This window comes from Furipterus horrens, unplaced genomic scaffold, assembly GCF_987537825.1.
Source record: "Furipterus horrens unplaced genomic scaffold, mFurHor1.1.pri manual_scaffold_5, whole genome shotgun sequence".
Lineage (NCBI taxonomy): Eukaryota > Metazoa > Chordata > Mammalia > Chiroptera > Furipteridae > Furipterus > Furipterus horrens.
This window is the reverse complement of record NW_028327175.1, coordinates 100,558,684-100,586,367: the sequence shown is the minus strand read 5'-3', so window position 1 is coordinate 100,586,367 and position 27,684 is coordinate 100,558,684. Positions and strand designations below refer to the sequence as shown.

Below are 27,684 nucleotides of genomic sequence, written 5' to 3'. Positions count from 1 at the left end.
GGAATGGGCACCATAGTGTCCAGCAGCTACACCATGCATTGTGTCAGGAGAGAGGAACAAGACGTCTAGCTCTTAAAGCAGAGCAAGCATCATCACGCCAGCAAGAAATAGTCACTGCAGTTCCACGAAACCCAAATCCCATCGTAGCCCTGCTCTTTTCCCAGCCCCCTCTTCTCCTGCCGGTTCACCTTTGCCTGCGTCAGTTCCTCCATACTCCTTCTTCTCCTCACCTGTAGGACACAGCATCGCCCTCGTTTCAAACCAAACAGGAAGCACTGGGACATTGCAAAGCCTCCCTAACTGCCAATCTCGGTAATCAGGTTACTCTGTTTATTTAAAAAATCATGAAGTTTGGGCACAATTTCAAAGCTTGGGACTTTTATTTATTCAATGAACACTGATTAAGCTACTATTACATTCAAGGCATTGTGCCACTTGAAGCATGGGTGACATATGCTTTCCTTCTAGAGGGCTTGGGCCTTTTGGAGTCGTCAGTACTAAAGAGCAGGCCAACATGGCATCTATTCGCTGCTTTCGGGGCTAACCAGACGTCTTCGATGAGCTAGAAACAGTAAATGATTATTTCAGGAGCTTAGAATCCATCCCTAAACCTGGCTAACCTCCTCAGTAGTTCTGATGAACACATACACCTTCACCTCTCTTTTTTGCTTCTTTGCCCTCTTTCAAAACTCTTCCTATATTCTGTTGTCCCCTGCCCTGTGTCATTTTCACCTACCCTGTCCTCCATTCACTTACACAAAATCGCTCTCACATTAGCACACCCAGGTAATCTCCACAGCTGAAAAGCATCAAACAAGAAGATAAGGCAGGTGGGTGGGTAAGGGGCTCCTTTCTAGAAACTAAATCTAAACCAAATGGAAAATTAAAAATAGTCCATGGAAATACTGTAGAAACTTTTTGTTCTAGCTGTAAAACTCCCATAACCCCACATTCTTCACAATATTGCCTGTCTAATTCCAAATGGGATCACAAAAAATTAGTTAAAGAAAAACCATCACCAAGCTCAGCAACAACTCTAGGAATGATTTATAACATAAGCAGCTGTGCTTCCACATTCAACCACATCATGTGGATTTCCAATATAGTTTATGAGCAATTCCCAGTTGTCTTGGGCAACATCCCAGAATCTTTTTCAAATAAAGCAAAAAAAAAAGCACAAAAACTTCAGAATCAAAAAATCCTTTGGCGCTACGCAGCAAATTCCATTACAGTGGGATTCAAGTTTCCAAATTGTTCAAATAGATTAAAAACTGAGTCTGCATTCATTTTCCATTTCCCATTCTGTGATAGCTACAAGCACAAATCACAGAGAATTAAGCAAAGTACACAGCAACGATAATGAGTAAGTTCAGCTCCCCAAATCAGTAGCTTGCAGGTAATTGGAAATCAAAAATGTCTAATGATATATTTTGAGACATAAATTCCCTTTCTAAAATAAATATTCATAGAGATACCCCTTCTACTAAATTTTTACTCTACTGCTGTTCCTCCCTCAAATGCACTAGATATCTTAAGGGTAGAAAATTCCCACAGAAGCCTCCTATTATGCTTCTATTTGGCAATTCTACCCCTGTCCCATTTAGCGATAAAAGTGAAAAAAAAATTAAACAGCACAGATTACTTTAAATAGCTATAAAGCATAATGACATCTGTTTAATAAATTTCCATTAAAAAAGCAAAGTTCAGGATCATATGGTTCCCAGACCTGTATCAACTGGAGAGAAATTTATCACAGACCATTAATTATTTTGGAAGCTCTTTAAATCCCAATTAGCCATCCCTTAACCAATGCTAAAAAACACCCCATCATTATTCTATGCATGCACACAAATGCACCTCAGAGTCAAAATAAGCTAAATTTTAAATAAAGCTCCAACCTTTCCATAGAACATATCCTTTTTTCATCTATTTCTCTGAGGGAGGAAGGGAAAAAGGGCATGCTATATATTTTTACTGAAATGGACCATTTCATTCACTTCCATTTATTCATTCATTATATAAACAAACATTTACTCTCAGGGCAAGATGTAAATAAGACTCAGCCACAATCCTCAAGGAGACTCTAGTCAAATGGGAAAGACAAACATTTTTTTTTTAAATGACAGAAGACAAAGTGTCCTAAACTCAAGGCAAAGGAAGGGGGCCCTTGATAGACAGAATTCGCACTCACATACAGAAGGTCAGATGGCCTGGCTAGGGCAAGAGTCCATCTAAAGAGCAGACCAAACAATATAAGAAACCATTATGTAAAACCCAAGTAAGTGACTTCTACTTCCAACCCAGATGAAGTAACAGGGACCACACTTACTTCCCCACATGAAACCACTAAAATAAAAGACAAAATATTCAAAAGAGCTGTTTTCAAGAGACTGGATGTCAGGCAACAGAGCACAGTGATCCCTAGGGGACAGGGGACAGATGAGGTGGGCCACTACCTTGAGAAGTTTCCCGACTGAAGAGAAGGAAAAGAGAATCCAGACGAAGGCCAACAACCCCTCTGAGTTGAAGGGACAGAGATGAGGGCCCAGGGAGGCCAAAGCAGCTAGAATTCACAGGGCAGAGCCCTGAGAGCTGCACAGACAGAGAATCCCAGAGATCTGCAGGGGGCCCCCTGGGGGCATCGGCTGTACACAATGCATTAGTGTGGAGGAGGGAGCCAAGGCTGGGGAAAGAACCACCCAGAATCATCAGAGCTAATAATCTCACAGGGCCAGCGAAAGTGTCGGTTGTTACCAGCCAACAGGTACAAATGCAGTAATCCTACAAAAAATTTTAACAAGTCAAATTCAATAATAATGTTAAAAGATGCCAAGTGGAGTTTACCCCCACTTGCAGAAACTGACTGCTTCCAAATTTCACACAGAAACGTAAAGGACCTAGAACAGCCAAAAAAATTTTAAAAAATAAGCACGAAGTTGGAAGACTCACACTACACAATTTCAAAACTTTTTATACATATTAACTCCAGTCATCAAGGCAGCATGCTATTGTTGTAAACATAGATTAGCACGCAAAGGAGCCAACAGGGAGTCCAGACACAGACCCACACATAGATGGACAAATGATTTTTGACTAATGTACAAAAGCAATTATTGAAGAAAGGAGTCTTTTCAACAAATGATGTTGGGACAACTAGATATTCACATAAAAAGTTTTTAAAAATATACTTCATTCCATAATTTTCATCATATACAAAAATTAATGCAAAATAGGTCATAGACCTAAATGGAAAACCTAAAACTAAGAAACGTTTCAAATAAAACGTGGAAGAAAACCTTTGTGACAATGGGTGATGTAAAGATTTTTTTTAGCTCTGCTACCAAAAGTATGATACATAAATGAAATGATAAGCTGGACTTTGTCAAAATTTAAAACTCTCTTCAAAAGACACTATTAAGAGATGAAACCATGAGCCACAGACTGGGAGAAATATTTGTGATCACATATCTGATAAGGTACTTGTATCCAGAATATATGAAGAACTCTCTAAACTCAGTAATAAAAAGAAAATACTTTTTAAAAATACAGGCAAAGGTTTGAACAGAAACTTCAACAAAATACACAGATGGCAAATAAGCACACTAAAAGATAGTTAATATCATTTATCATTAGGGAAATACAAATGGAAACTACAGAGAAATACCACTACACACATCAAAATGGTTAAAATTTTAAAGTGTAGACAAGAATCTAGAGGAACAGGAACTTCCATATAAAATGGGAAAGGGTCTGACCATTTCTTTAAAAGTTAAGTATATACCTACTATGTGATCTATACATTGTTCATCTAGGTATTTACCTAAGAGAAATGAAAACATGTCCATACAAAGAACTGTGCATGAGTGTTCAGAAAAGTCTTATTTGGAACAGTCAAAATTTGGAAATAACCCAACATCCATCAACAAGAGAATGGATAGACAGTGTTCTACCCATATAATGGAATACACTCAGCAATAAAAAGGAATGAATTATTTATATAAACTGCAACATGGTTGAGTCTCTAAACAATTATACTGAGTGAAAGAAGTCAGCCAGAAAAGAATACACACTATATCATCCCCTTCATGTAAAACTCGGGAAAGATGCAAACTAATCAGCAGTGACAGAAGGCAGGTGAACGGCTGTCTAGGGAAAGATGGTGGGAGGGGCAGAAGGGCAGGGTTACAAAGGTGCACTTTTGGGGGGATTAATATGTTTATTTTCTTGATTATGGTGATGGTTTCACTGGTGCAGGCATGTGTCAAAATTTACCCAACTGTACCCTTTAAACACATTCAGTTTATGGTATATCAATTATACTTCATAAAGCTATTTTTAAAACTTTAAAAAAGTCTAAGTAAGTATAAAGAAATGAAGATTCATGAGCAAATCTGATGGGCATCATCTCCATTTTACTCATGAGGAAATTCAGAGTCACTTTCCAGGTAAACAGAAAACTTTACTTTAGCTCTATCAGGCACCAACATTGAGCACCAACATTTTCATCCGGAAAAAAAACTCAATGGATGCACACACTGTGCTTTAACTATGAAGTCAGCACAATTCTGCAAAGAACATTCTTCAGAAGGAAGAGGCTTCACCTAGCCCCTTCCCCAATAGTTGTTAATTGCATGGCACATGACCCCATTTACATAGAGTCCATGGGCAGGAGGGAAGGGGAGTTTCAGGTGGGAAAGAAGAGTGCTTGCGCTCAGGGCCCGGCACACCTCCTCAAGGAGGGCTGCCTGCCACTTCCACAGAGGTGACCACTTCCCATATGCAGCCTGTCCACTCCAAACGTCTAGCTTGGCCTGAACTCCTAAATTCCTGGTTCACTGTACACCTAAACAAATTAAACACGGTTAATTTCAACATTCAAGAAAACGCAAGCAAATTTCATGTGTAATACAAAGGAAAACAGTGTTAAGGGTCTAAACGAAAGCATATATACACTAATCAGCCGTGCCAGAACTCCCAGATCTTCACGCCCCAAGCCCAGTCTTCCTCCCAGCCCCTCTGTGGTACCTCCCGCACAGGGCAGCCCAGCCCTTTCCAATCCCAGAGAGGCCGGTCTTTCTGTTAGGCTTCCCTGTTACTTTGAGCTTTGGTCCAGCAGTGTAAAGCGAATTATTTTTCAAGCTTTTCTTACTTTAAATATTCATCTTCTTGAAGTAGGTCACTCTTCTATGAGCTTCGCCTTCTCTTTGAACTGATTCCCTCTTTCTCCCTATCTCTCCTAATAGGAACGCGTAATGCATTCAAAGTGTGAAATCCAATTCCAGTTAATTTTATTGATTCCTTTCACAGCCTCCTTATTTCATATGCTAATTCATGTTTATTTCAAAAAGAGAAAACAAAACAGCCTTTTTTGGAGAGAATGCTTTTAAAATCTATAAAGAGTCACCACATTTTTACTCAATTATGAATGAGTTATACAATATTTAAATCACTCACTGGAAATAAAGGCAGGTTTTAATCCATTTCAGAATGCAGCAAACGTCCTTAGACAACATCACCTCTTTTTTGAAAGTGAGTGAATGACTGAGATGATGATAAAATAAATACTTTGTCACACCCACACTCACATTCACCAGGGGACCCGGTCGTTTAATATATGTTCTCTGTCATTCCTGATCCCTCATTGAGTTTCATACTGGAGACAGAATACACATGGCAAAGCCCACTTAAGTGCATCTCTCCACTATTTCCCTTCTCTACAAATACTTCCCTTATTTTTGGGAGGGGGCAAGTATGTGCATTTTTTTCCTGCATAATTTACCACCACACCTAGGAATAGTCAGCCAGACATTGGGAAAATTGTCCTGCAAGGTGGAATCAGAATGGCCTGGGTCCCTTCCAACTCTTTCTTGCATCTTGAAAATGTTTGGTTTCTGTTCCAAACCACTGATAAGCTTTCTCACCTGTAATGGATTAATCCTGTAGTAATGGATTCTGTGAGCAAAAGTGAGTTTCTAAAATGTGCTGAATGTCATAAGCAAATCAGCCCTGGACTTGCTTCCAACACCACGACTGTCCACACCGGACCCACAGAAGGCCGCCACAGCGCTCCTTTCCGTGCGCATCACCGGCTTAGGCCTCTCACTGAACGGGTGTTTGCTACCTGGCCTACACCTATGGGCCTTCAGATTTGTTGTTTCTGAAAGAAACCATTTCCTTCTAAATCATTAGTAATTCGCTATTTAAATGGCAGTGATTCTCTCATCATAAATAAATGCCAAGAAATTACCTTCATTGTCTCCCACAGGAAACTGCACTAGAAGAAACAGCTCTTTCAAAAAGAAGGAAATATGACTCCATATTCCAAAACCCCAGTTTGGCTAATAAATGGAGGTGGGTTGGGGGGATATACTAACTTAAAAGCTGGTAAGTTCCATTTTCTAAATCTGTTTCCTTCTTCCCTGCATCTAGTCTCTTCTCCAACAATCTCCTTGGCAAAACCTCTTCCCTCCCTTCTCTTCCTGCTCTGAGATCAAGCCCAAATCCATAATCGCACATTCCGCTGTCCACTTGACATCTCCCCCTTGGACATCTAATAAGCATCTCAAACTCAATGCGTCCATAGTTGGATGTTTCATCTCCTCCCAAACCTGCTCCCTTATAGGTCTTCCCCATCTCAGTGAATGACAGCTCCATTCTTCTAGTTGGTTAGATTAAAAAAATGAGTCATCCTTAAGTGCTCTCTTTCTCTCCTACCTTATATCTATTTCATCCATGATCATCACAGAGCTATCTTCTAAATATATTCAGGACATGTCCAGTTCTCACAGCCTCCACTATTCCAAACAGGTCCAAGCCACCATTTCCATCTTCCCTTGCCTGCATTATTGCAGTAGCCTCCTACCTGCTTCCAGGCTTACTTTCACCCATGTCCCCTACACCATCATTTCCACACAGCAGGGCCATCATGTGAAAGCATTTGCATTGGAGCATGTGACTACTTTGAGCTCAAAACCCTCTAAGGCCTCCATATATCACTCGAGGCAAAAGCTTTGAAACATCAATACAAGCATCCTCTCCTCCACAAGCCTGTAGCAGCTGGTCTGGTAGAGATCTCTCTCCTCTGTGCACGTACAACATCCTGTGCACACCTCCATCAAGCACTGATAATGCCATGTGTGGCTCACTGGTGTCCTCCTTTGGACTGTGGGTATCTCAGGGGTTCTTTCCCTTAAAACACACAACACACAGTAGATACTCAATAAGTGTATGAATGCAGTGCCAACTGCATGGGTGAATCATGCATGCACACAGAGCTTCTTGCTTTGAAGGGCCCTGCACTTGGTTTAAGGTTCTGCTGTTACCATCTTGAAATTGTTACGAGTTGTTGAACAAGGTGACAGCATTTTCATTTTTTATTGGGCCCCACAAATAGCTAGTCCTGGATGGGTGGGTGGATGGGTGGATGGACAGACAGATTCAACTTATGCACTGCAATACTAAATGTCAGAATACACTTTCATAGCTTTCAGGGGAAATATTCTGGCAATGAAATATTATAGTTAGCCAAAGCACACATGTATAAAGGCTAAATAAATAAATACAAACCATGATCTCTGAAAACCTATCATCTATGTACTTTTCCTTCAAGAATGTTACTTGTCTTTGAAAAACAAACAAAATTTAGAATTCCAGTTATGTGGACCTTGTGACCAGAAAGACACAAAGCATCTTTAAAAAGAAAAATTAAAAAAAAAGAAATGATGAGTATTAATATGATCACATAATTAATACAACATGGCAATGATTCATGTATAGGTACAACATTAGACCAGAACAGACACCTCAGAAGCATTATCATTTCTTTTTTTGTTTGTTTATAACAATCAAGACCATGATAAAGAAGGGTCACAAACCAGGGGCGGGGGAAGCAGCATTAATCAAAAAATGGAGTTGACATAAATAAAATAATTGGAAATGATGTAGTTAGAATCTTAACTCCCAAGTATAATTCTTAATTATAATTTCCAGAAAAAGATATATGTGAATCTTTTTTCAAATACTGAATGACAAAAGCTTTACAAGACTAAGTTCTCTATGAAAACACCCCATCCAAAAAAATTACCAATATTAAAAGGTAAGGAAGAGTTTGGAAAGCATATTTGTAATAAGCCTTGAAGACAAAGATAATTTCTTCACTACATAAAAAATGTATGCAAATGAACAATTGAATTAATCAACAGAAAATTCTGTTTTTAATAGCTAAATTAGAACTTTAAATTTAAATCAGAACTAAAAATGCAAATGCAAATATTCATTCTTACTACCAATCAAGAAAATGCAAGCAAAAACAGAAAAATGTGATTGTTTATCATATTAGCAAGATTTTATAAATTATAATATCTATATTTATTGTGAAAGAGGATAAGGACTTGCATGCATTGTTGGTAAAATTATAAACTGATACATACCTAATGGAAACCACTTTGCCAAAATATATCAAAAGCCTTTATAAAGTATATACCTTTTGGCCTAATAATTACACATGAGACTATTTCTATCTGACACTGGATATAAAGTTTTACATATAAAGATATTCATCACACCATTATTTAGAATAAATATTTGAAAGCAATCTATATCTCTGCCTATAGTGAAGTGAAAAAGTGACTTTTGGTCAAACCATTGTGTAAAAATAACATACAACAACTAAAATTAATGTCTATAAGGTATTTAGTAAATGGTGAAATAATTTTTTTAAGAGAAACCATAGGATACAAGTATATATATATATATATGAGTGTGATCTTAAAGGTGTAAAAATGTTTACTGGGGGAAAAAAGCAAAATGCTGTTATTTTAATGCTGTTAAATTATAATCATTTTGGTTTTTTAATTTCTATTTTCCCAATTTATCACAATGAACATGCTAATTTAATACAATAAATACTCTCTTAACTGATGCACCAGACTGGCTGACAGTCTCCATCATCTCTGGCAAACAGAATGAAGACAGACGCCCAGGGCACACTGTCCGCTCAGCTGGCAGTCCCCCCTCCTAGCTGGTCTTCCTGTTTCTGCTTTCACCAGCTGAGTTGTATACCTGCCAACAGTTTTTTTTTTCCCCCTCTTCATTCCAGCTGTGCTTGTTACTATAATTACATAATTCTATTATATTACATAATTTGATGACATTACGAGTGAGAAAAGAAAGAGGATTACTATTGCAGTGAAAATCAAGTTGAATGTTTTAGTACAACTCTACAAAAAAGCTAGAAAAGGAAGGTATGCAACTAGGTGTGGGCAAGACAACCATATCAAATTTGGAGTAACTCATAAAATACAGAAGACTTCTGCACACTGCATCACAAAATTGCCTTCTTAAAGTCAAGGATATCGTGCAGCACAGATCAAAAAAAGAGTAGATCTTGGAAGTGGAAACAATTTCCAAGTCAATCATGCAGTCCTGTCAGTCAGAGCCACCCTCAGAAAAGGCAGCAGGGGAAACAGTATGGAGGAGAGAGGAGTTACCAGGAGTGGGCCGTGGACAGCCATTGAGTGTTAGAAAAAAGAATGAGGTAGGTGCTGGCTTGTAAAACCAGCAGATTAATACTATGATAAACTGATTTGGGAAACACCAGAGGAGGAGCAGGTTTTACATTATAAGGTAAAAACTGTATTCACAGTGCACAGAATGAAATATATTCACCCAGATCCAGCTTACCAAACAAAAGACATCCCAGATGGCATGAGATGAAGGCATAGTGTAGGCCAAACAGGAGGCACCATAAGCCCCAGAGGGGGTGCCAATAGCCTTGGCCACAAAAACAAGAGCTACAGCAACACCCCTTGATCGAGAGGGCAGATCTCATGCTAAGTGTTCTTACCATAATAAGAGACAGAAGATGATCAAGTTTTGAAGGTACATTTTTAAATCTTGAAATTAAAGAGGCAAACACTGATAATCAAGTTAATGAATGGAGTGTAGGGCAGGAAAGGGAGAGGAGGGGTCAGTAGGGGTGAGGAGGGGTTGGGAGGGGAGGAGAAAGGAGGGGACAGGAGGGTTTACAAGAAGCCAGGCACATATCAGGCATCCCACATGAATAAACTCATATAATTTCCCAACAGCTCTATGAAATCAATAATATTTTTACAGATGAAGACATTGAAAGCAAGAGTGATATACGCCCTCCAAAAAGTAGTTCACGGGTAGAAGGGCTTGAAAGCTTCTACCAGGAGGAAAGGACTAAGAAGTACTTCAAAGCGCAGGTGTCAATCATGCCAGTGGCTCCCAGCTGCTCATCAAAATCACCCACTGAGTTTTGCAAAGTGAGGATTTCCAAGTTAAGTCCCACCCCATATCTGCAAAATGTGAACCGCCAGGATGAAGGTTCTGGGAACTGGTACTCAGACAGACATGGGAACCACTGGCCTGTTGCACCCCCTGGTCTTCAGGAAGTATGAACGCTGCAGGCTCTGTGCATGTGTCCAAGTCAACACTAATAAAAATGTTCTCCCTCTGAGAAAAGTGAGATGTTGGTTTGCTTCCTCTGTTAAATACCATAATTCAGACAAGACCCCTACTTTGCCCTCTGCTTAACTAGAATAAAAGAAGTCTGCAGTATTTATTTAAATTTCTGGAGAATAAGGTCCTCTGTAGCTTTGCAATGTGTATTCTTTGTAGAAGCACCAAATTCTCCAGATTCCATAAAAAAAGTGGACAATCATATGTCTCTTGGAGAAACAGGCTCTTTCAAACATGTCTTTGTCTCTGCAAAGAGACCTGAAACAGTGTTCTGTCCAAAACACAGGACTGGACAGGATGTTGTATGTTAGCTAAGCTAAGTGACACCTCATGAGAGGGAACCATCACAGGCCAGCACCCTTCTTTCTGCTGCCTAAATGCAGCGGCAGTGCACAGGGGTTCAGACGAAGCCAGAAACTCAGCTAAAACACGCCTTAAGTTCTTGGCCAGCCTAACCCCCTGTGCAATAGTTGGGCTGTTAGCCATGGCCTATCAGTGGCATATAAGCCCAAGTCTTTAACACAGCGCTGGGTACTTTAAGCAAGTGTACAATAAGTATTAGCTATTGTTATATTTATTACTGTTAGCAATGTTATCATCATTATCATTAGGAATCCCCTATTTCTTACTGAAGTCAGAAAGATTTTTTTTTAAAGCCACCTCATTAAACACAAGGATACTGGCCTAAGTGTTCCAGTTATTTATTGCTATATAACAAACCACTCCAAAAGTTAGTGGCTTAAAAGAACAACTACATTTCTTTTGCTCATGAATCTGCATTTGGGCAGGGTTTGGGGATTGAAATGGTGCAGCTCTGTTCCACTTGGCACCAGCTGAGGAGCCTCAGGGGAAGTGGTGGGGTGGGTGGGGTGGATTGAACTTGCTCTTTCACATGTCTGGAACTTGCACTGAGGAGACAAAACAGTTGTGAGCTGGAATAACCGAGACTTCTTGGACACATCTATCTGTATATTTAGCTAGAGAGCTAGCTCTAGTGCTTCCTCGCTCTCTCTCTCTCTCTCTCTCTCTCTCTCTCTCTCTCTCTCTCTCTCTTTCTCTCTCTTTCTCCCCCTACATGGTCTCTCCCAGACAGCATGGTAGCCTCAGGGTTCCTGACTTCTGACTTGGTGGCTCAAAGCTTCAGAGACTCCATTGCCTTTTATGATCCAGCCACGGAAGTCAGTCAACATCATCTCCATTGAATTTTATGCACTTGAAGCAAGTCACTAAGGCCAGCCCATAATAATCACTGGGAGGGGAATTAAACTCTGCATTGTGCTGGGAATACTATCAAAGAATTTGCAGATGTGTTTTTAAACAACCACACCTAGGAAAATTATTTCTCATTTCTTTAGATTGAACTTTTTATTGCTGCCAAAATATGCAAATCTAACCAGTCTTGGCCAGTCATTGTACACAGGAAAAGACACTCTTTGAATCATTGACTCTACCTATCTGATCCATAAAATTACAGAAATTTAACACACTTCAAATCTTGTCCAGATTTCCCCGAGGAGAAAACCAAGTCCTGGAGAGGCCAAAGGGTCTTGTTTCCAGAAGCAGTAATGATTGTGTCTGGCACTGCTATAGTATTAATAAAATCATTTATCAACATTCTCCTATATGCATAAGACACTCTTCAAAGTATTCCACCAATATCATTTTGCACAGTGTTTATCATACTTATAAGAGCAGCTGCTGTCTTCCAGATGGGAAAATGGGAGGTCAGTAATGTCATGTGAGTTGACCCAAATCCAAGCTTTGGCTTGGCTTTGTTAAGTAGCCAAAGGAAGTTGGAGATTCCCTCTGTCTAACTTGAAAGCCCCTGCTCAGTCCATTGTACGGCACGCCCCAGAGGTCAGCTGGTTAGGAAGGTTTTGCTGGTCAGTGGACCAGGGCTGCAGTCTCCGGCTCTTGTCTCAGATTCAATGCTACGGAACTTTCTCCACTGAAGATTAGGCTTTCAACCAACTGTCCCTGAGAGGTAGCCATGAACTTACACTCTAATGAAAATGCACATTGACACTAAGTCCTTTCCTGCGGAGAAGAGGAAGGACGGCTCTGGATCCCCCTGGCCTGGGGTTTTCAGATCCCTCAACAGGGATCCCTGAACAGGGAACTAGAGCACCCACTGAGTAATGGGGGGGCTACAAGCCCTGCATTGGCTGCAGTGGTACCAAGCCAAGATCTGAGCAAGGAGGATGAGGAGGAAGAAATGAGAGCAGCCTACTCCCCCCACCCCAAGTGTAAAGGCGACCAGAGAGTAGTAACAGACAACAGCTTCATTCAAACCACCCACTAGTAACTACTGTTGAGCTTTTGTTTTCTCCCAGAACTGCTTCATGCAAGTAAACACAGCCCAACGGTTCTTATATCTTCCTGACTGTTCACCTTCAGCTAATAAAGAAGGGGAGGGGGAGTTCTTGAAAAGAAATCTCATGAGATTTGTATGTTTTAATATTATTCTCAGACCCTTTCTTCAAATCTCCTGGAATCAGTTCAACTGCTGGAAGATGGGTAGGCAGGAAGTAAGGCTGAAGTGGATTTTAGAACAACTTGGCAAATTAGCAAAGTTTTTAACATCATTAAGAACTCTTAAATATTCTTCCCCAAACTACATTTTTACCTTGTGAATGCATTTCAGTAATTGCTCTAAAGGAAAATGTGCAGCTTTGGCACAAACATAAATGTTTCCATGATTTAAAATGCAGTGGCAGCAAAGATAATGATTTTCTTAAATTGCTAATTCTTAAACTAACCTTTTCAGTTTGTCTCATCTTGAAAAAAATGCCAGTTCCTATCAGCAGAGGCTTTGGTAAAGACAATGCATATATTATTTAGTTGTTTATAATTGCAAACAACTTAGCTGTATTTCAATACTTAACCCTCAGCTCCAACATGGAGCATAAGTAGGGTATGATTATAATCATTCCATGATTCTGTAAATAGAACAATGGAATAATGCGATGCAAGACTATTTTCTTAAAGCCAACAGCAGAACAGATGGAGAAGCTGGTCTAGAACCAGGGGGCTTTCAATATAATTACATGACCACACCTCACATATTGTTTAGTTCAATCAGTATCTGCTGATCATATTAATCAAGGACAGAAAGCTACAGTAGACAGACTGGAATGTCGCTTCGGGAGACAAGTGTTCTAACTCTGCTTAACTGAATTAGTAAGTATAATTAACCCTAGCTGCTGTAACAGATAAGCTCCAAAATCACAATGGCTTAGCATGATGGTCCAATGCACAGAGACATCAAGACAGAGCTAGGGAGGGCAGTGCTCTGCTCCATGCAGTCATTCAGGGACTGAGGATCATTTTGCATGCCACCAAGAGGTGGACTCCAAGGCCACCACAGAAAGGTAAAGAGGGAAGGCATGGAGGACCCCACAGGAGTTTATGTGGGCCAGGCCTGACAGTGGTAAACATCACTCTCACCCATCCTCCACTGCCCAGAAGTCAGTCATATCATATGGCCCCACCAAAGTGTGGGGGACACTAAAATTTAGCTCTGCACCAAAGAGGAAAAGAAAAGTTCACAGTGAACACAGCATTGCCTCTGCCATCCGAACTCGAGATAAGAGTAGTTCTTTGCTGCCTGATGTCAACCTCCCTAATCGAAACCCTCATCTGGTATAAATACCATAAAAAAGCTTGTCCCCTACATTCAAGAAAGTTCAAACTGAAGTTCTACACTGCACACTCAACCCTAGATGGGTGGCATAGATCAGGATGGTGAACAGAAATGAGAAGAAGGGTGCACTAAAGCAAAAGGGCTTCCCTTATGCACACAAGGGAACCACACTGGCCCTCTGCATTAGCTATGTGTTGACACACGAACTCTAAAGCCCACTATACACATCTCTAGGGCAGGGACCCTCAGCTGGGTGGTGTGGTTTCTATGCAAGGCTTGGTATCCATTTAAAAAAATGACCATCACAGGACTATACTGGATCATTCCCATTAAAGCTACCATGATACCAATACAATGCATATCCCATAGTAGGGAGGGCACAGGGCAGAAGCCAGGGGCAGAGCTTGCCTGAGGCCTTCTGAGAGTTGTCCAAACGAAGAAGAAATTAACAGCTTGCTCTTCTCAGCAGTCCTATTGTGCTAATTTCCTTGCAAATACAAGCAAAGCCTTTTAATTAACTTAATATCAATTTCACTTTCCTCATATTTTGTTCTAATTGGGGGCCAGATTTAAAGCTCACACAGCATAAATTACAGCCCTAACATTAACAGCTTTACAACTGTACACACTAGTAACTGCTACACCTGAGGGAAGTCCGGCTCCCTGCCACCATCCTGTCACTGCATCCCCATGCACGTCCCTCTCCCATCCCTGTACCAGCCGCCCATGCTGGTCAGGACTGAGTGCCTCACCCAGGAGACAGTGAGTGCCAACCTCACAAAGTAAGACCCAGAGAGGCAGCTGGTGAGTAAGTGTTCTGAGTCGGTATCAGTCTATGGATACTGATGCTATCAGTCAGAAATGCCTGGAGCTCTCACCTGTGCCCCCGCTACTTGCTGTGGCCACACATTTCCTTGATTAGAGCCCTGATGAGGCTGGACCAGCCCTTGAGGTTCTTATTATGATCGCAAGAAGTACCTCAGCAACAAGCAGCAGGGAACTTTGAAAAAACAAGGTTATTACTCACAAGTCCTGGAGGGCACACTGCACGCCCTGGGCCACACAGCGAGGTTGCAGACAGAGAGACAGACAGCGGGCCTGGGGCTCTGTCCTTATTGAGTCCAGGCTTTCCTAGGTTCGCTCTTCATTGGCAAACTTAAAACGTAATATTGGGAGTCAAGAGTTCAGGACAGGAGATGTGGGGGCACTCAGAGGTGAGCTATCTAGGTCACCCAGGGGGCTGCCTGGCTCTTTATCTAGTTGTGTAGCTGCCGGTATATTTATTCAAGATGGATGTCTATGAAACAGATGCCTGCACAATCAAAAGCTTAATGCCAGGCACCTACATTAGAAGTTTTTAAAAAGCTTATTGTCAGGCAACAGTAATTGTAATTATACAACAGTGTCTCTGGGCAATTTATTTATTTCTCTGGGTTTCAGCATCTGCATGTGTAAAATGGGTATAACAGCATAAGAAGGTCTGATGTAGAATTAAGTAACATGATGCACTTGCTATTAGAGGCTCCATACAAACACTATGTATAATAAACCATGGTGTACACATGTGTGTACAAATATCACGTATTTCATTGAATCTAAAATGCCTTCAACTGTAGGTTGTACCATTTTTATGTACCCATAAGGAAAAAAGTGTTACCAACTAAAATATGACACACCATTGATCATAAAATGAATCTCAGCTTCAAAGGTATAGTGATGTGTATCTAGCATTGACAAAATACAGTTATATTTGTGGTATTCAATCTATGCGATGTCTTCAAGCCAAATCCAAGTTAACCAGAATGCCCAAGGAATTCAGTGCTCTAGTTAATTCAGTTTCCAGTAGCAGAGTCTTTCTTCATTTTAATATTCATTAAAAATGTACTAGGGGTATAGAGAAGATGTGGATTCCCAATGCAAATACTATTTCTTCTCTCCTCTGTTGCCTCAATCATACTTACTTTCCCTGGAAAGCAACTATTTTCTTGAAGGTTGGTCATGTGACCATCTTCTGGCCCATATATGGAAGCTTGCCCGGGGACACTTCTGGAGACTTTCTTTCCTGATTAAACAATAGGAAGAGATGTGGCCAGTGGTACAGTACTTCCTACCCTGTATAAAGATTCAGTGACTGGAACTACAGCAGCCATCTTGTAACCGTAAAGGACACATCAAGAGAAATGATGCTATAATGTCATCGTAATGACCTCATGATTCTGAACCTATCCTACCACTACTTCTGGGTTTGTTAAGTGAGAACAAGTTCCCGCTGATTAATTAATCCTTAAATGATCTAGAGAGCGATTATTTTTTAATGAATAAAATCTACTGTCTTGCAAAGTATTGAGTCTGACCATGTAAACAATTCATTACGATGCAAGACAGAGACAAACAAGGGCTAAAAGAAGATCCATGCAAAATACAGCCTGCAGTCCAGAAGAAGGAACCATTAATTCTGACAAAGTGGCCAGGGAAGGTTTCAGGAAATAAAGGGCTTCTGAATCTAGTCCTTGGAGAATGTGTGAGATTGTAATAAGACGGAAGGGGGCATTATTCATAGTCTGATAGTTAAAGGACCCTAAAGTCTTGTAGCTCTCATTTTTACATGCGTAAGCTTTGGTCCCTAGAAAAAGAGTAGAACTGGAACCCTGGTCTCCTGACCATTAGTTCAATACTCTTTCTACCAGGGAAGGACAGCACCTAACAAGCCTGCAGAGCCATAATACACCCCTCGGTGAACACTAATCACACAATTAGCCACTGTATCTGAGACTGGCATGGAAGCAGGCCCTTGTGGAACCCGGCTCCCTTTTAACTGTCAGCACGCTCGTATGCTGGTGTCTGAATGCAGTCGCCCGTAATTACGGCAGTGGTTTATTACTCATGCATGGCAAGGGCTGAGGTTCTGCAATGACAGGAACATTATTAAAAGCAAAAACTTCTCTATCAGTGGCTAAGCCGATTGTCACCCACATGTTAGAACAGTCTAAAGCCCTGTGAAGAGCAATAATGAAGGCAGAGGAAGGTCTTCCAACCAACCAAGTGAATCCTGTATTTTTTTAAAAGTATTATGGGCATCAGAAAAAGAGGGAGAAAGGGAAGGAACAAGGGACGGAGAGTGGGGAGGGAAGCAGGCTCTCCTGCTGGGCTAGGGAGACAATTTATCTTCTTTTTCTTGGCTCCTGTTCCCCATGGTCAATGGCTACCCCATGGGGAGTTGGCTCCCCTGAACTTCTTGGTTTCATCTTCTGGTCCCTCAGCAACTGCCAAGGAGTCAGCTTCTGCCCTGGAACACAGCATCGCAGCTAAGTCCAGACGGGGCGGGAGGGCCCAGGTGCCTGACAGTAGTCTCAGAGGGCAGACCCATGTGGTGGGGGCAGCAGCCACAGCCGGGGCAAAGCTTGGTTTGGAGGAGACAACTCCTCCCCTCTCATCGCCGGGGCCTCCCACAGACCCCCTCCAGCCCATCCATTCCCTCTTTGGCTTGGGAAGGCCTGGGGAAGAGAAAGCGAGACCTATCGTCAGGGTGCCAACCCCTGCCTGAGGGGGCTTTCCTCTGGAATGAGCTGATCAGGGCGTCACTGGGTGGATGGAGGAGAGGACAAGAGGTGAGGACCCTGGAGGAGCTGGCGAGGGAACTCCTGCCAGGCTCCCCATGGGAGGGGCTGTCCGGGCTGAACATGGAAAGATGGAGCCACTGGGAGCTAGACAAAGGGCATGGCTGGGGGGCTGGGGGCTGGGTGCCCCCGTGAAGTAGGGGTGGTGGCAAGCTGGAGGGGAGCACTCAGGTCAAAGCTTCTGAAAGCTGATTCAGATTTTCCAAAGGGAGCAATTCCAGGTGCTAACTCTTAGCTGGGCGTGTGGCCAAGGAGGGGGCGCTGAAGTGAGGTGCACCTGGGACCACTGAAGGTCGGAAGGCTGGCAGAGTCCGGAATCAGAGGCTCGGCTGCATTTTATACCCAATCCTGTGTTCTAACCCACTGACCCTCCTGTCTGTGCATCAAGTGAACCCCAACATCAGGTCCCCAGGTAGTCTTACTACCTGTCTCCTCTGATCCATGTGTCAAAACTTCTGAGCTCTCCTGTTCAAGTGCAACACTCACTGGTCAAGCACCTACCGTGTATGAGTTCAAGCCTCACTACTTTCCAGTGTGTACCTACAAACCCATCAGGCTACAAACGCCCAGCTGAGCATAATGTCTGCACCTCTCAGTAATCCGGGCCCACGCCCTGCAGCAAGGAAGTGCTCACTAACAGATGTGAAGGACTGATGTGCTCTGTAATGGGGCTTGACATGTATAGGCTGCCATTTCTTCTCTTAGGCCTCAAAAGTGACCACTCAAAGGTATCATCGTTCGTTATAAGTAAGCAGGGGTGGGGGAGTTAAAAAGGGAAAGGAAACAGAGCTCAGCCTCAAACACCCATGAAAAGGAGGATCTCAAGTTAATTCAGAGTCCAAGCAAGTCAAAGAAGGACCTCCTCTGACGCCCCTTGAGCTTTCTGTGACAGATAGCAATGATCGCCCTCTGCCACAATGCAGGGCTACCTCTTCACTCATTGATTCCTGAAAGGTTTGCTAAGCACCTACTATGAGCCAGTGCACTTCTCAGCATCAGGGCTATGACAGGGAGCAGGCACTGGGCCCCACAGCTCCTGCAGGACACCCTGACTCTGACTCCCAGCTCACCCTGACTTAGAACAACCCCGCTGCCCAAGGTCACGCAGCTAATAAGTGACGCAACAAAAACCAAATCCGGTGCGTCTGATGCCTACCAACCTTTATTCTAATATTATACTCTTAAAGAGTGGGAGGCTGTCTAATTTTAGGTCCTCTCTCCACCTGACGTGGGCTCCCTGTGCCCACATTCCTCCTTCCCCTGTCATCCTTAGCTCTAATTACTGAGCCTCCTTCCTGTCCACAAAGGACGCTCCCAATTCAGCCACACCAAAGGCCGGGGGTTGGATTTCCTCCTGGTGAAGGACACTGGCGGCCTCTCCTGGATACCGATGGGCTGGGCAGTCACCAGCTGCCCCCGCCGGGAGGGTGTCCACAGCACACACATGGCCAGGGCAGATGGGCCACATCGGAGGACTGTCCAGGAACCCTTCCCCATCTCTCCAGGAGGGACTGCTGCCATCAGAGGAGACCAGTCTGTCGGCAGTACGTGAAGTGAGCCTCCATCCGGTGCCCAGGCCCTGGCTCCCCTGACTGAACCTTCCCCACACCTGGGCCCTAGACTGCCACAGAGCCTTGCTGAGGGCCTGCAGGCAGGAGGTGGACAGCCCACTGCCCTGGTTTCCTGTGATGCTCATTACAGTAATGGATTTATTTTCATGCCAACACCGGCCCTCTGCTCCTCCTCCCTTACCTCCTTCCCACAGGAAATGCTGGCACCATCCTGCTCTGTAGCCCATAGGAGCACATCTATATCCCAGCAGGAAAGAGGAAACAGCTATGGGCCAGCTCTGGCATCCATGAAGAGATGCCTTCAAACACCATCCCTCTCTTTCTGAGCCCACCCTAGAGGCCTGCAGAGCAAATCTCCACCTCTGGCCCTCTGTGACAGCTCACGTTGCCTGTCTGGTGGGTTTGGCTTATGTGTCAGGCTGGGTGGGCTGCACTTGGGTTCTTTGGGGACGTTTTGGTTTTCTGCAGCTCAGACCCCAGTCTTCTCTGCCTATATAGCTTGGGGGCAGAACTAGGATAGGTAATTTTGACTTCTCTCCATTCCCACAAAGATTTTCAATTTCTTCAAGCAATCCTGCTTCTATTCAATATCCTTCTGAAATCTAAATTTGGAACCTAACCTGAATCGATTGCATTTCCACTTATGACAGAGCTGCCCTGGGCGTAGTGAACGAAGCAGTGACATGCGCCTTGCCAACTCATTGCTCAGGGGTTCTGACGAGGGACAGAATCGCCAGCCAGAGCTCAGGGCTTGCATGGGGCAGGTGGAACATTGAGGCCCTCCACTGCCTGCCCCCTACCCCGGCCCCTGTGGAGGGTGCAGGGCTGGGGAAAAGCATCACGGCATTCAGGAATCTCGGGTCTGCCCTTCTCTGGCTGTGCCATCTAGGCTAAGTCACACTGTATTTCTCACCTCTCTAAGCTCGAAAATGAGAGAAGCAAATAACTTCCTCAGAAGATGACAGAAAGCCAGAAGTCAGGGACAGAGCGGCATGGGAATTCTAACAAGAAACCTGCCTATCCCAAGGTCCATTTTCCTCACGCTGGTACAAAACCGCCATGTTGCCATTTTCAAAAATATTTTAACACATTATTATTTTCTTCTGTGTGACTTTATTCAGATTTTCCAAATTTTCTACAATAAATACAATTAGTTTTATTCTACATAAAAAGAAACACAAAACCACATTCATGTTATAAAATTACGTTACATATTCAAAGAAAACATATTGAATTGTGCTGGTCCCTAACCTGGCTGACTGCTTCACTTCCAAGCTCCTCAGAAGGACTGGGTGCCCTTCATTCAAGAGGATGAAGAACCAGAGCAGCCTCAAAATGGTGCACGCAAGACGGTGTGGGCAAGATGGCTTCCTCACACTCAGTCTCCCAAGCTAAGTCTTTCCAGCTCCTCCCCTTACCAAATTCATCCAACCCAATTCAGCCTTTACAATGCCTAGATTATTTCTCTGTGGCTACCAATTACCTCCTTAAACTAGCCCCCATCCAATTAATCAACCAATAAACCATAGGTGCCCATAATATGGGCAAGGTGCTGTGGCAGATGCTGATCATATTAATCAAGGACAGAAACCTACGGTAGACAGACTGGTATGTCACTTAAGAAAACAAGTTTTCTAAACCTGCCTAAATGAATTAGTTAGGATAACTAACACTAGATGCTGTAACAGATAAGCTCCAAAATTGCAATGGCTTAACATGATGCTCCAACGCACAGAGACATCAATACAGAACTAGGGGGAGGGCAGTGCTCTCCATGCAGTCATTCAGGGATTGAGGATCATTTTGTATGCCACCAAGAGGTGAACTCCAAGGCCACCACAGAAAGGTAAAGAGAGAAGGAATGGAGAACCCCACAGGAGTTTATGTGGGCCAGGCCTGACAGTGGCAGGACAGATGTCCCATTATGAAGTCCAAAATATGTTTACAAAAAGCCACTGACAACAAAGCCTCAGGCAACTCAGAGCAGGAAAAGCTCAGATCATGTGGGGGAGCACAACTTCCCCACCCCCCAGGCTATGACTTTCAGTCAAGTGTTAGAGGATGAATGTAGAGAGGGGCAGGGGAACTAGTACTTCTCAAAGACTGGGGCTAAAATTTGGAGGCTACAATCGGAAGGCAAATGAGAGGTATTTCAGCAAGTCGATCAATCTGGCTCAAGGAGGCAGGGGACATGGGGCCAAGGTGGGAACTTGGGAGAGGTGGACTGGAGCTGACTGTGGCAGGTCTTGTCATCCTCCTAACCTGGCCGTGATTCCTCACGAAACAGAGAGCCCCTGAAAGGTTTGGGGCCCCTAGGAGGTGGTGCTTTCCACTCAGATAGCTGGAGCCACACGTGCTCAGTGGAAGAGAGGGGTGAGAGACCAGAGGCAGAGCACGGGGGTAAAGGATACTGCCACAAAGGTCAAGGCCAGCAGTGAGGCTTCACAGAAAGACTGGAAGAGCAGAAGCAAGAGAGAATATGGAGGAGAGAGAGCACACATCTTCATGTGCTCACTCCTCCATACCAGCATCTTCACTGTCACTTTAAAATGTCATTTTCAGCCTGTATTAAGAAAAACAATAACGACTACAACCTGCAACTGTTCTTCAAAAGGCAGGACTCAGGACCTTGGCACTGAGAATCTTGGCAGAGAGGCCAGTCCTGCAGAAGTCACCAAGAGGCCCCCTAGCCCAGGGGTCCCTCTCAGGACACCCAAAGAAAACAGCATGAGGGCTGGCTGTGCTGACAGCCAGGGAGGTGGAACCCTCCAGGAGTCCCTGCTGCTGGAGCTCCATGAGAGTCCACAGGAAAGGTTTGAGAAATATGAGGAACCCTTAAAATGCTAGCTCCCACTTCGAACCTAAGTGGCCTTGTTCCTACCGAATGCTCAGTGCCTGGCTCTCACCGGTGCTTCAGAATCCTGAGGAACAAAGAATGCTGCGGTCAGGGTTTCCTGCTCCTCCTTCAGCAGTAAGGGATGGGACAGGCTGCAGGGCAAAGGGACACACTGCAATCCAAAGCCGGTGGCCCAGGCACTGGGAGATCTCTCCACTGCAGGCCTAGCACATCAACAGGACAGGAAACAAGTGCAGGCAAAGGCGGGAGTGCCGGAGGGTGGGGTGGAGAGCAGTGGGTCCTCTCCACTTCACAACTTTCCCTGCTCTCTTCCTCCAGGTTTCATTCTACAAATAATACTCTGCAGCCAGAAAGACAACACTTACCTAGTTGCAGCTTGAATTCCTGGCTTGCCCAGGAAAAGCTCTCAACCCACCCTTCCTTCCAGCTCCTCCTCAGCGGCTGCTAGTCAAGAAAACTCAGTCTTCTCTCCCCACAGTCCCTGACCCAACCGGTCCCAAATGCGGCACACCCGCACTCCCCCTGTGGAATAGTTTGCACAGCAGAAGCCAGACCCTCAGCCCATGTGAAGCAAGCTCTTGGCTTCTCAGAAGCCACAGCACCACCACCAGCTGGTATTGGCAGGCAAATGGGTCTTCCTCTTTGCTTGGAGCAGGCAGTAAAGTAGATGGCAGTGGACCATGGGCCAGGTCACAAGCTTGTCAGAGAGACAGTCTTGGGCCCTCATCCCAGATCTACTGAATCAGAGACTCTGGTGTGGGGCCCAGAAATCTTTGTCTTAACAGGCCCCATGTAACTCGTGGGTACATGGGTGTAGACTCACAGGTGCAGCAGCTAAGAACCTGAATTCCAGAACCAAAATGTCCTAGTTCAAGCCCCAGTTCTTCAACTCCCTGGCTGGGTGACTAACTGTTAACAAGCTACTTGTGGGGTAGGCAGAATAACAGCACCTATCTCCTAGGGTTGCTGTAAAGGCTTATTGAGTCCCTCCATGTCTGTAGCACTTGGTTCCTACCATTTGGAATTCCATTTTCCTATTTGGGCTTTTTAGGGGTGCATGCCTACATTATATTTGGTTTCTTAATTGAAACCAGTACTGAAATGACATGTGTACCTGAGTACAGCCTGACAGTGGGGGAGCTCAGGCTCTCTTGCACTCTCTTCGGGTTCCTATGGGTACACCTGTGGGCACCCTCAGGTATCTGTGTAGAATAACAAGGCCTGCCCCATAAGCTTCTAATTCCTCCAGAAATGAACTGTGGGTTTCATTTCATTCTGTGCCTTGAATTTTTGACACTCAGGAGAAGAGCTCAGCAGGCCACAGCGACAGCCAGGCCCCATTGTCTGTGAGGGGAGGGTGAGATGGCAGCTTCTCGCTGCTGTTACACATTCAAGGCGTCTCCTGGGTATTTGTTGCATGACATGGAGAAGACCAAAAGGTCCTTTCAGAGGGTGCCCAGATGTCTGACCACATCCCTCCCAGAAGGACACAGAAGGGATCATGGGAGGGCAGAAAGAGGACAGTCTGGTAGCATCCTTCTCCCTGCCACAGGCCTGGTCTCTCACTCTAACTGCAAGGAGGACAGCTGAGTCGGATCTTCCTAATGTAGAATCTTCTTGTCTTCAGACTTAATACTTCTTATAATTAGGAGGAGACAATAGATAGAAGCTGTCAAGAACATGGGCTCTGTGATCAACCAGATAATGGGCTCTGATTCCAGGCTCTACCACTTACTAGCGCAGGACACCAGGCAGTTTAACCTCTCCAAGCCTCCTCTTCTCATGTTTGATAGGGGGATGGAATGGAAGCTCCTTGGACTGATGTAACGTTCAATGAGATAATGCACTTATGACAGCTCTGCACAGGGTCTGGAGCACAGCAAGAATTCCACCAATTGTTGCCCTCTTTATGATTATCTGTAATTCTGGAACTACCATGAGAACATGCGTTAGAAACTCAGGGAGGAAGGCAGCAGCCTTGATCTGACACACATACCTGCTGTATGGACCCTGGAGAGCTGCCTGTACTTAAGCAGGGAATTCTCAATCTGACCTTGGGGACAGCGAGTATACAATGATCTATGAGTCCCTGGACCAGATGTGACCAGGGCACATTAAGTCTCCCTCTTTTCCTAAACATGGAGAACATTTTAGCTGGGACAGATTCTGACTACTGTCATTACGGTAAGTCCTCATGTCACATCGTGGGTAGGTTCTGTGACTTTAAGAAGACCGGTATAACGAAGCAAATTTGATCACCGGCTAAGTGATATAAGCAAAAGTTAAGTTGCTACAGCATCTCATCAATGTTTTAAGGAAATGAGATGGAAGGAATCCACTTTATGGGAGGACCTGCTGGAAGAGGGTGTCACACCTTGCCTTACAGCACTGTAAAAACCTGCTTCCCCAACCCACCGAGAACTTTAACATCACCCTCAGGCAGCTTGCTGGAAGAAGCCAGGTGTGTTTTTAATAGCAGCCCCCACCTAAGCTGTGGAATGGAGGAGGAGTCCTCATTACTAGCTCTGCAGCCCGCCTCATCCAACTTACTAACAAAGTGCATTAGCTCCACACCAGAGGCCTTGGCTCTGCAAACATTTAAGCCTACCAATGTCCCTCTCAGTCGGACTCCACCAAACGTTAAGCTGTAAGCGCTATTTCCTCTAAGTCAGTCCCATTTGGCCGCACGACTGATTTCTGTACTTGGGATGGAGTAGCCAGGTAGTGATTCCTGCACTCTCCTGCACACGGGGACCGGGAGCCAGTTCTACTGACTTGTTTCCACAACAAAAGCAAACTTACAGGTAATTCTTTCTAGCAGCCCCGGCCTCCTGGCCAAAACAGGGCAGAGAGGGAAATAGGGAGCGCGCAGGAGCCGGGCGGGCCGGCTTCCCTGCACCGCGCGAAACGCCCCCGGGGTTGACCAAGCCCCGTGGGCACCGGCTGGCGTCCTTACCATTCAGTTGCCGGTAAACGATGTCCTCTAGCAGCGACAGTCGCTTCAGGACCGCATCCTGGATGGGGCTGGCGCTGTGCGCGCTGAGGTTGGTCGCCTCGGCGCGCGGCCGAATCTCGTGGAAGGCGTCTCCGCTGCGCACCGCGATGGGCCGGCACTTGGCCAGAAAGAGCACGAAGCCGGCCACCGCTATCAAGTTCAACACCAGCAGCACTTTGACTCTTCTCAGTGAAGCCATCAAACACGCACGGCCGGCCCTCGCCCCGGACCCCGCGCCCTTTCGGGCTCCGGCGAGGCGCGGGGCAGCCGGGGCGGTGCGAGCCTCACACTCCGAACGACCGGCAAGAATCCCAGCCGCTCCCGGGCCCACAGCGAGGATGCTCTGGCAGCGGAGACGGTTGAAAGAACAAGGAGCTGAGGAGGAGAGCAAAATCGCGCACCTGGAAGCCCTAGGTCTGTAGAAGTGCTCCCAGAAAGACCTACTTACTCCACGGCGCGCGGCCCCTTCCAGGTGCCTCGGCTTCTCCGTGAAGACTGGGGGGCGGGGGCCTCTTCTCCGCACGAGCAAGTGGTTCGCCGCTGGACCTCAGGCCTCCGGGAGCGGGGCTGCGGGAGCAGCAGACCTCCGGGGCCAGCGGGTCGGCAGGCAGGGCTGCCCGGCTCCCGGGTGGGAGCGGCGCGCAGGTGCCCTGATCAGGGTTTGTAGCCCGCCCACGGGGAAGCGCACCACCCTAGTCCTCAGACGGCCGTCGCGCCGCGCGACCCCTGGTCTTCAGCCTAGAACCCACTCCCCAGGGCGGGCTCCTTTGTTCCACTCACCAACCCGCTCCATCACGCCGGGCAGGGGAAGGAAAGCCCGCGCCCGGCACCCGCATCATCGCGGCTCTGCAGTCACGCTCAAGTCTCAATTACTCTCAAAGTGGGGGCAGCACTAGGGGGTGGGCTTCGGGGCAGAGCGCGACGCCCTTTCCGCCCCTCGCGCCGGGGGACATCCGACCCCGCTCCAAACTAACCCACGCACACAGAACTGCGGGCTCCAGGACACGTTCCAAGTCCCAACACCACGCCGGGAGCCTTCAGGGCCTGCCGGTCACACTGGCTCCTCCACGGGCTGGCGCGTCAGGAAGCTGGCCGGAAGGAGGAGTCCGACCTTAAAAGTCACAGCAGTTCTCTACCCCCCTCCGAAAACGTCGCGGGGAGCGCGGCGGGAGGGACTCGCGCGGCGCACCCTCCGCTCGCCGGAACTGGCAGCGCCGCTAGTCCCGCGCCCCTAGGAACCAGACGCCGAGTCTCCTAATTGTCGGACGCAGCGAAAGCGCCGCTGCGGCACCAAGAGCCCACAAAGCCCCGGAGCTGGAGAGTCCGGGGGGGATGCGCAGGTGGCGGCGGAGCGAGGGGCGCGGCCCGAGAGGACCGGCTGCAGGTCTAGTTCCTCTGCCGCCGCCTCCCCTGGCCACCCACTCCTCGCGAGCCTGTCGGCCGCCGCCCGCAGGCTGCCGAGCGCACAGCTCCCCGGCTCGCCGGCTCTTGCGCGCGCACACGATAAGGGTGGGGGCGCCTAGAGAGTAGGTACCGCGTGGGATGGGGGCAGTCAAGTCATGCTGGCTGCTGAGGGCATTGGAGAGACCCTTAGGTTCTCAGCGCTACCCGAGCGGGCGGGTTCGTTCCATCCCTGTTGGCAATGAAGACATCCCTTTCTGTGTGCTCGCAGCTCCGTTTTGCGTGCCCAGGAATGGCTAGAGGGAAAATCTGGCCTGGAGACTTGGATTCAGTTACTTTGGGCGCCAGGCCAGGCGGTAGTGGGCTGGGTGGGTTCTGTCCGTGTGAAAATTCTAACCGCCAAAGTCACAGTTTCTGTGTCCAGCCACACCTCCATACGCATTTTATTATAAGCAGCATATTTTGGCTCCCGGATTTCCACGATCTCTTTCTTTTCCCAAAGCCAGGAGCTCTAAAATGCTGGAATTCAAAGCCCCCGGTTGATTCATTTAGTTCTTTGGGCCTAAAAATGAAATAAGGCTGTCAACGAATAAAAATCAGGCAATGAATCTGGTGGTTTTCACCCCATTGTCTCGATCTCATTAAAGTTTATTTTTTTGTTTTATTGCTTATTTATTATTTTAAATATTGATTTTAACATAGAAAAGTGCATGAAAACATGTAACAATCATTTTATTTCATTCCTTGGAATCCTAGACCTAGGTTCGATATAATTGTTATGGTTTTTACTTTGTATCATGTACAAGAAAGTGAATACAAAACAGTTAAATGAAAAAGCCACATCAGAAGCACAAGGGACAGTTTTTAACCACAGGTGTTGGACTCAAAATGTGTTGAGTAGAAAGAAACCTGAGTTTTTGAGCAGTTATGATATGGCAGGCCCTGGGCCAGGCATAACCCCCACACTATCTTGAGGAACACCCAGTTGAGTTAGGTGTTGTTATAACCACACTACAGATGGAAGCTAGCATAATCAATGGTGGGGGGGGGGGGTCTACAAAGATAATTTTGAACATTCGCTGGGCCATGGGACTGAAACTGGGGAGGCTGAGTCATTG

At 45.5% G+C, this 27,684-nt stretch overlaps 1 protein-coding gene across 2 annotated transcripts in view; it reads right to left on the bottom strand.

The window, feature by feature from the left end:
* Positions 1-26,652, bottom strand: part of GALNT17 (polypeptide N-acetylgalactosaminyltransferase 17) — a 447,810-nt gene extending 421,158 nt beyond the window's left edge. Inside the window, exons 1-2 of one of the 2 annotated variants that reach the window (XM_090276913.1) lie at positions 25,614-26,652; positions 25,127-25,540 (exon numbers count right to left, since the gene is read on the bottom strand). In XM_090276913.1, coding sequence (XP_090133039.1) covers positions 25,127-25,364 — 238 coding nt within the window. In that variant the 5' untranslated portion in view covers positions 25,365-25,540; positions 25,614-26,652. Of the gene's footprint in view, positions 1-25,126 lie in introns of both variants that reach the window. The other variant, XM_090276912.1, reaches the window with a different exon arrangement.
* Positions 26,653-27,684: the final 1,032 nt, after the last annotated feature.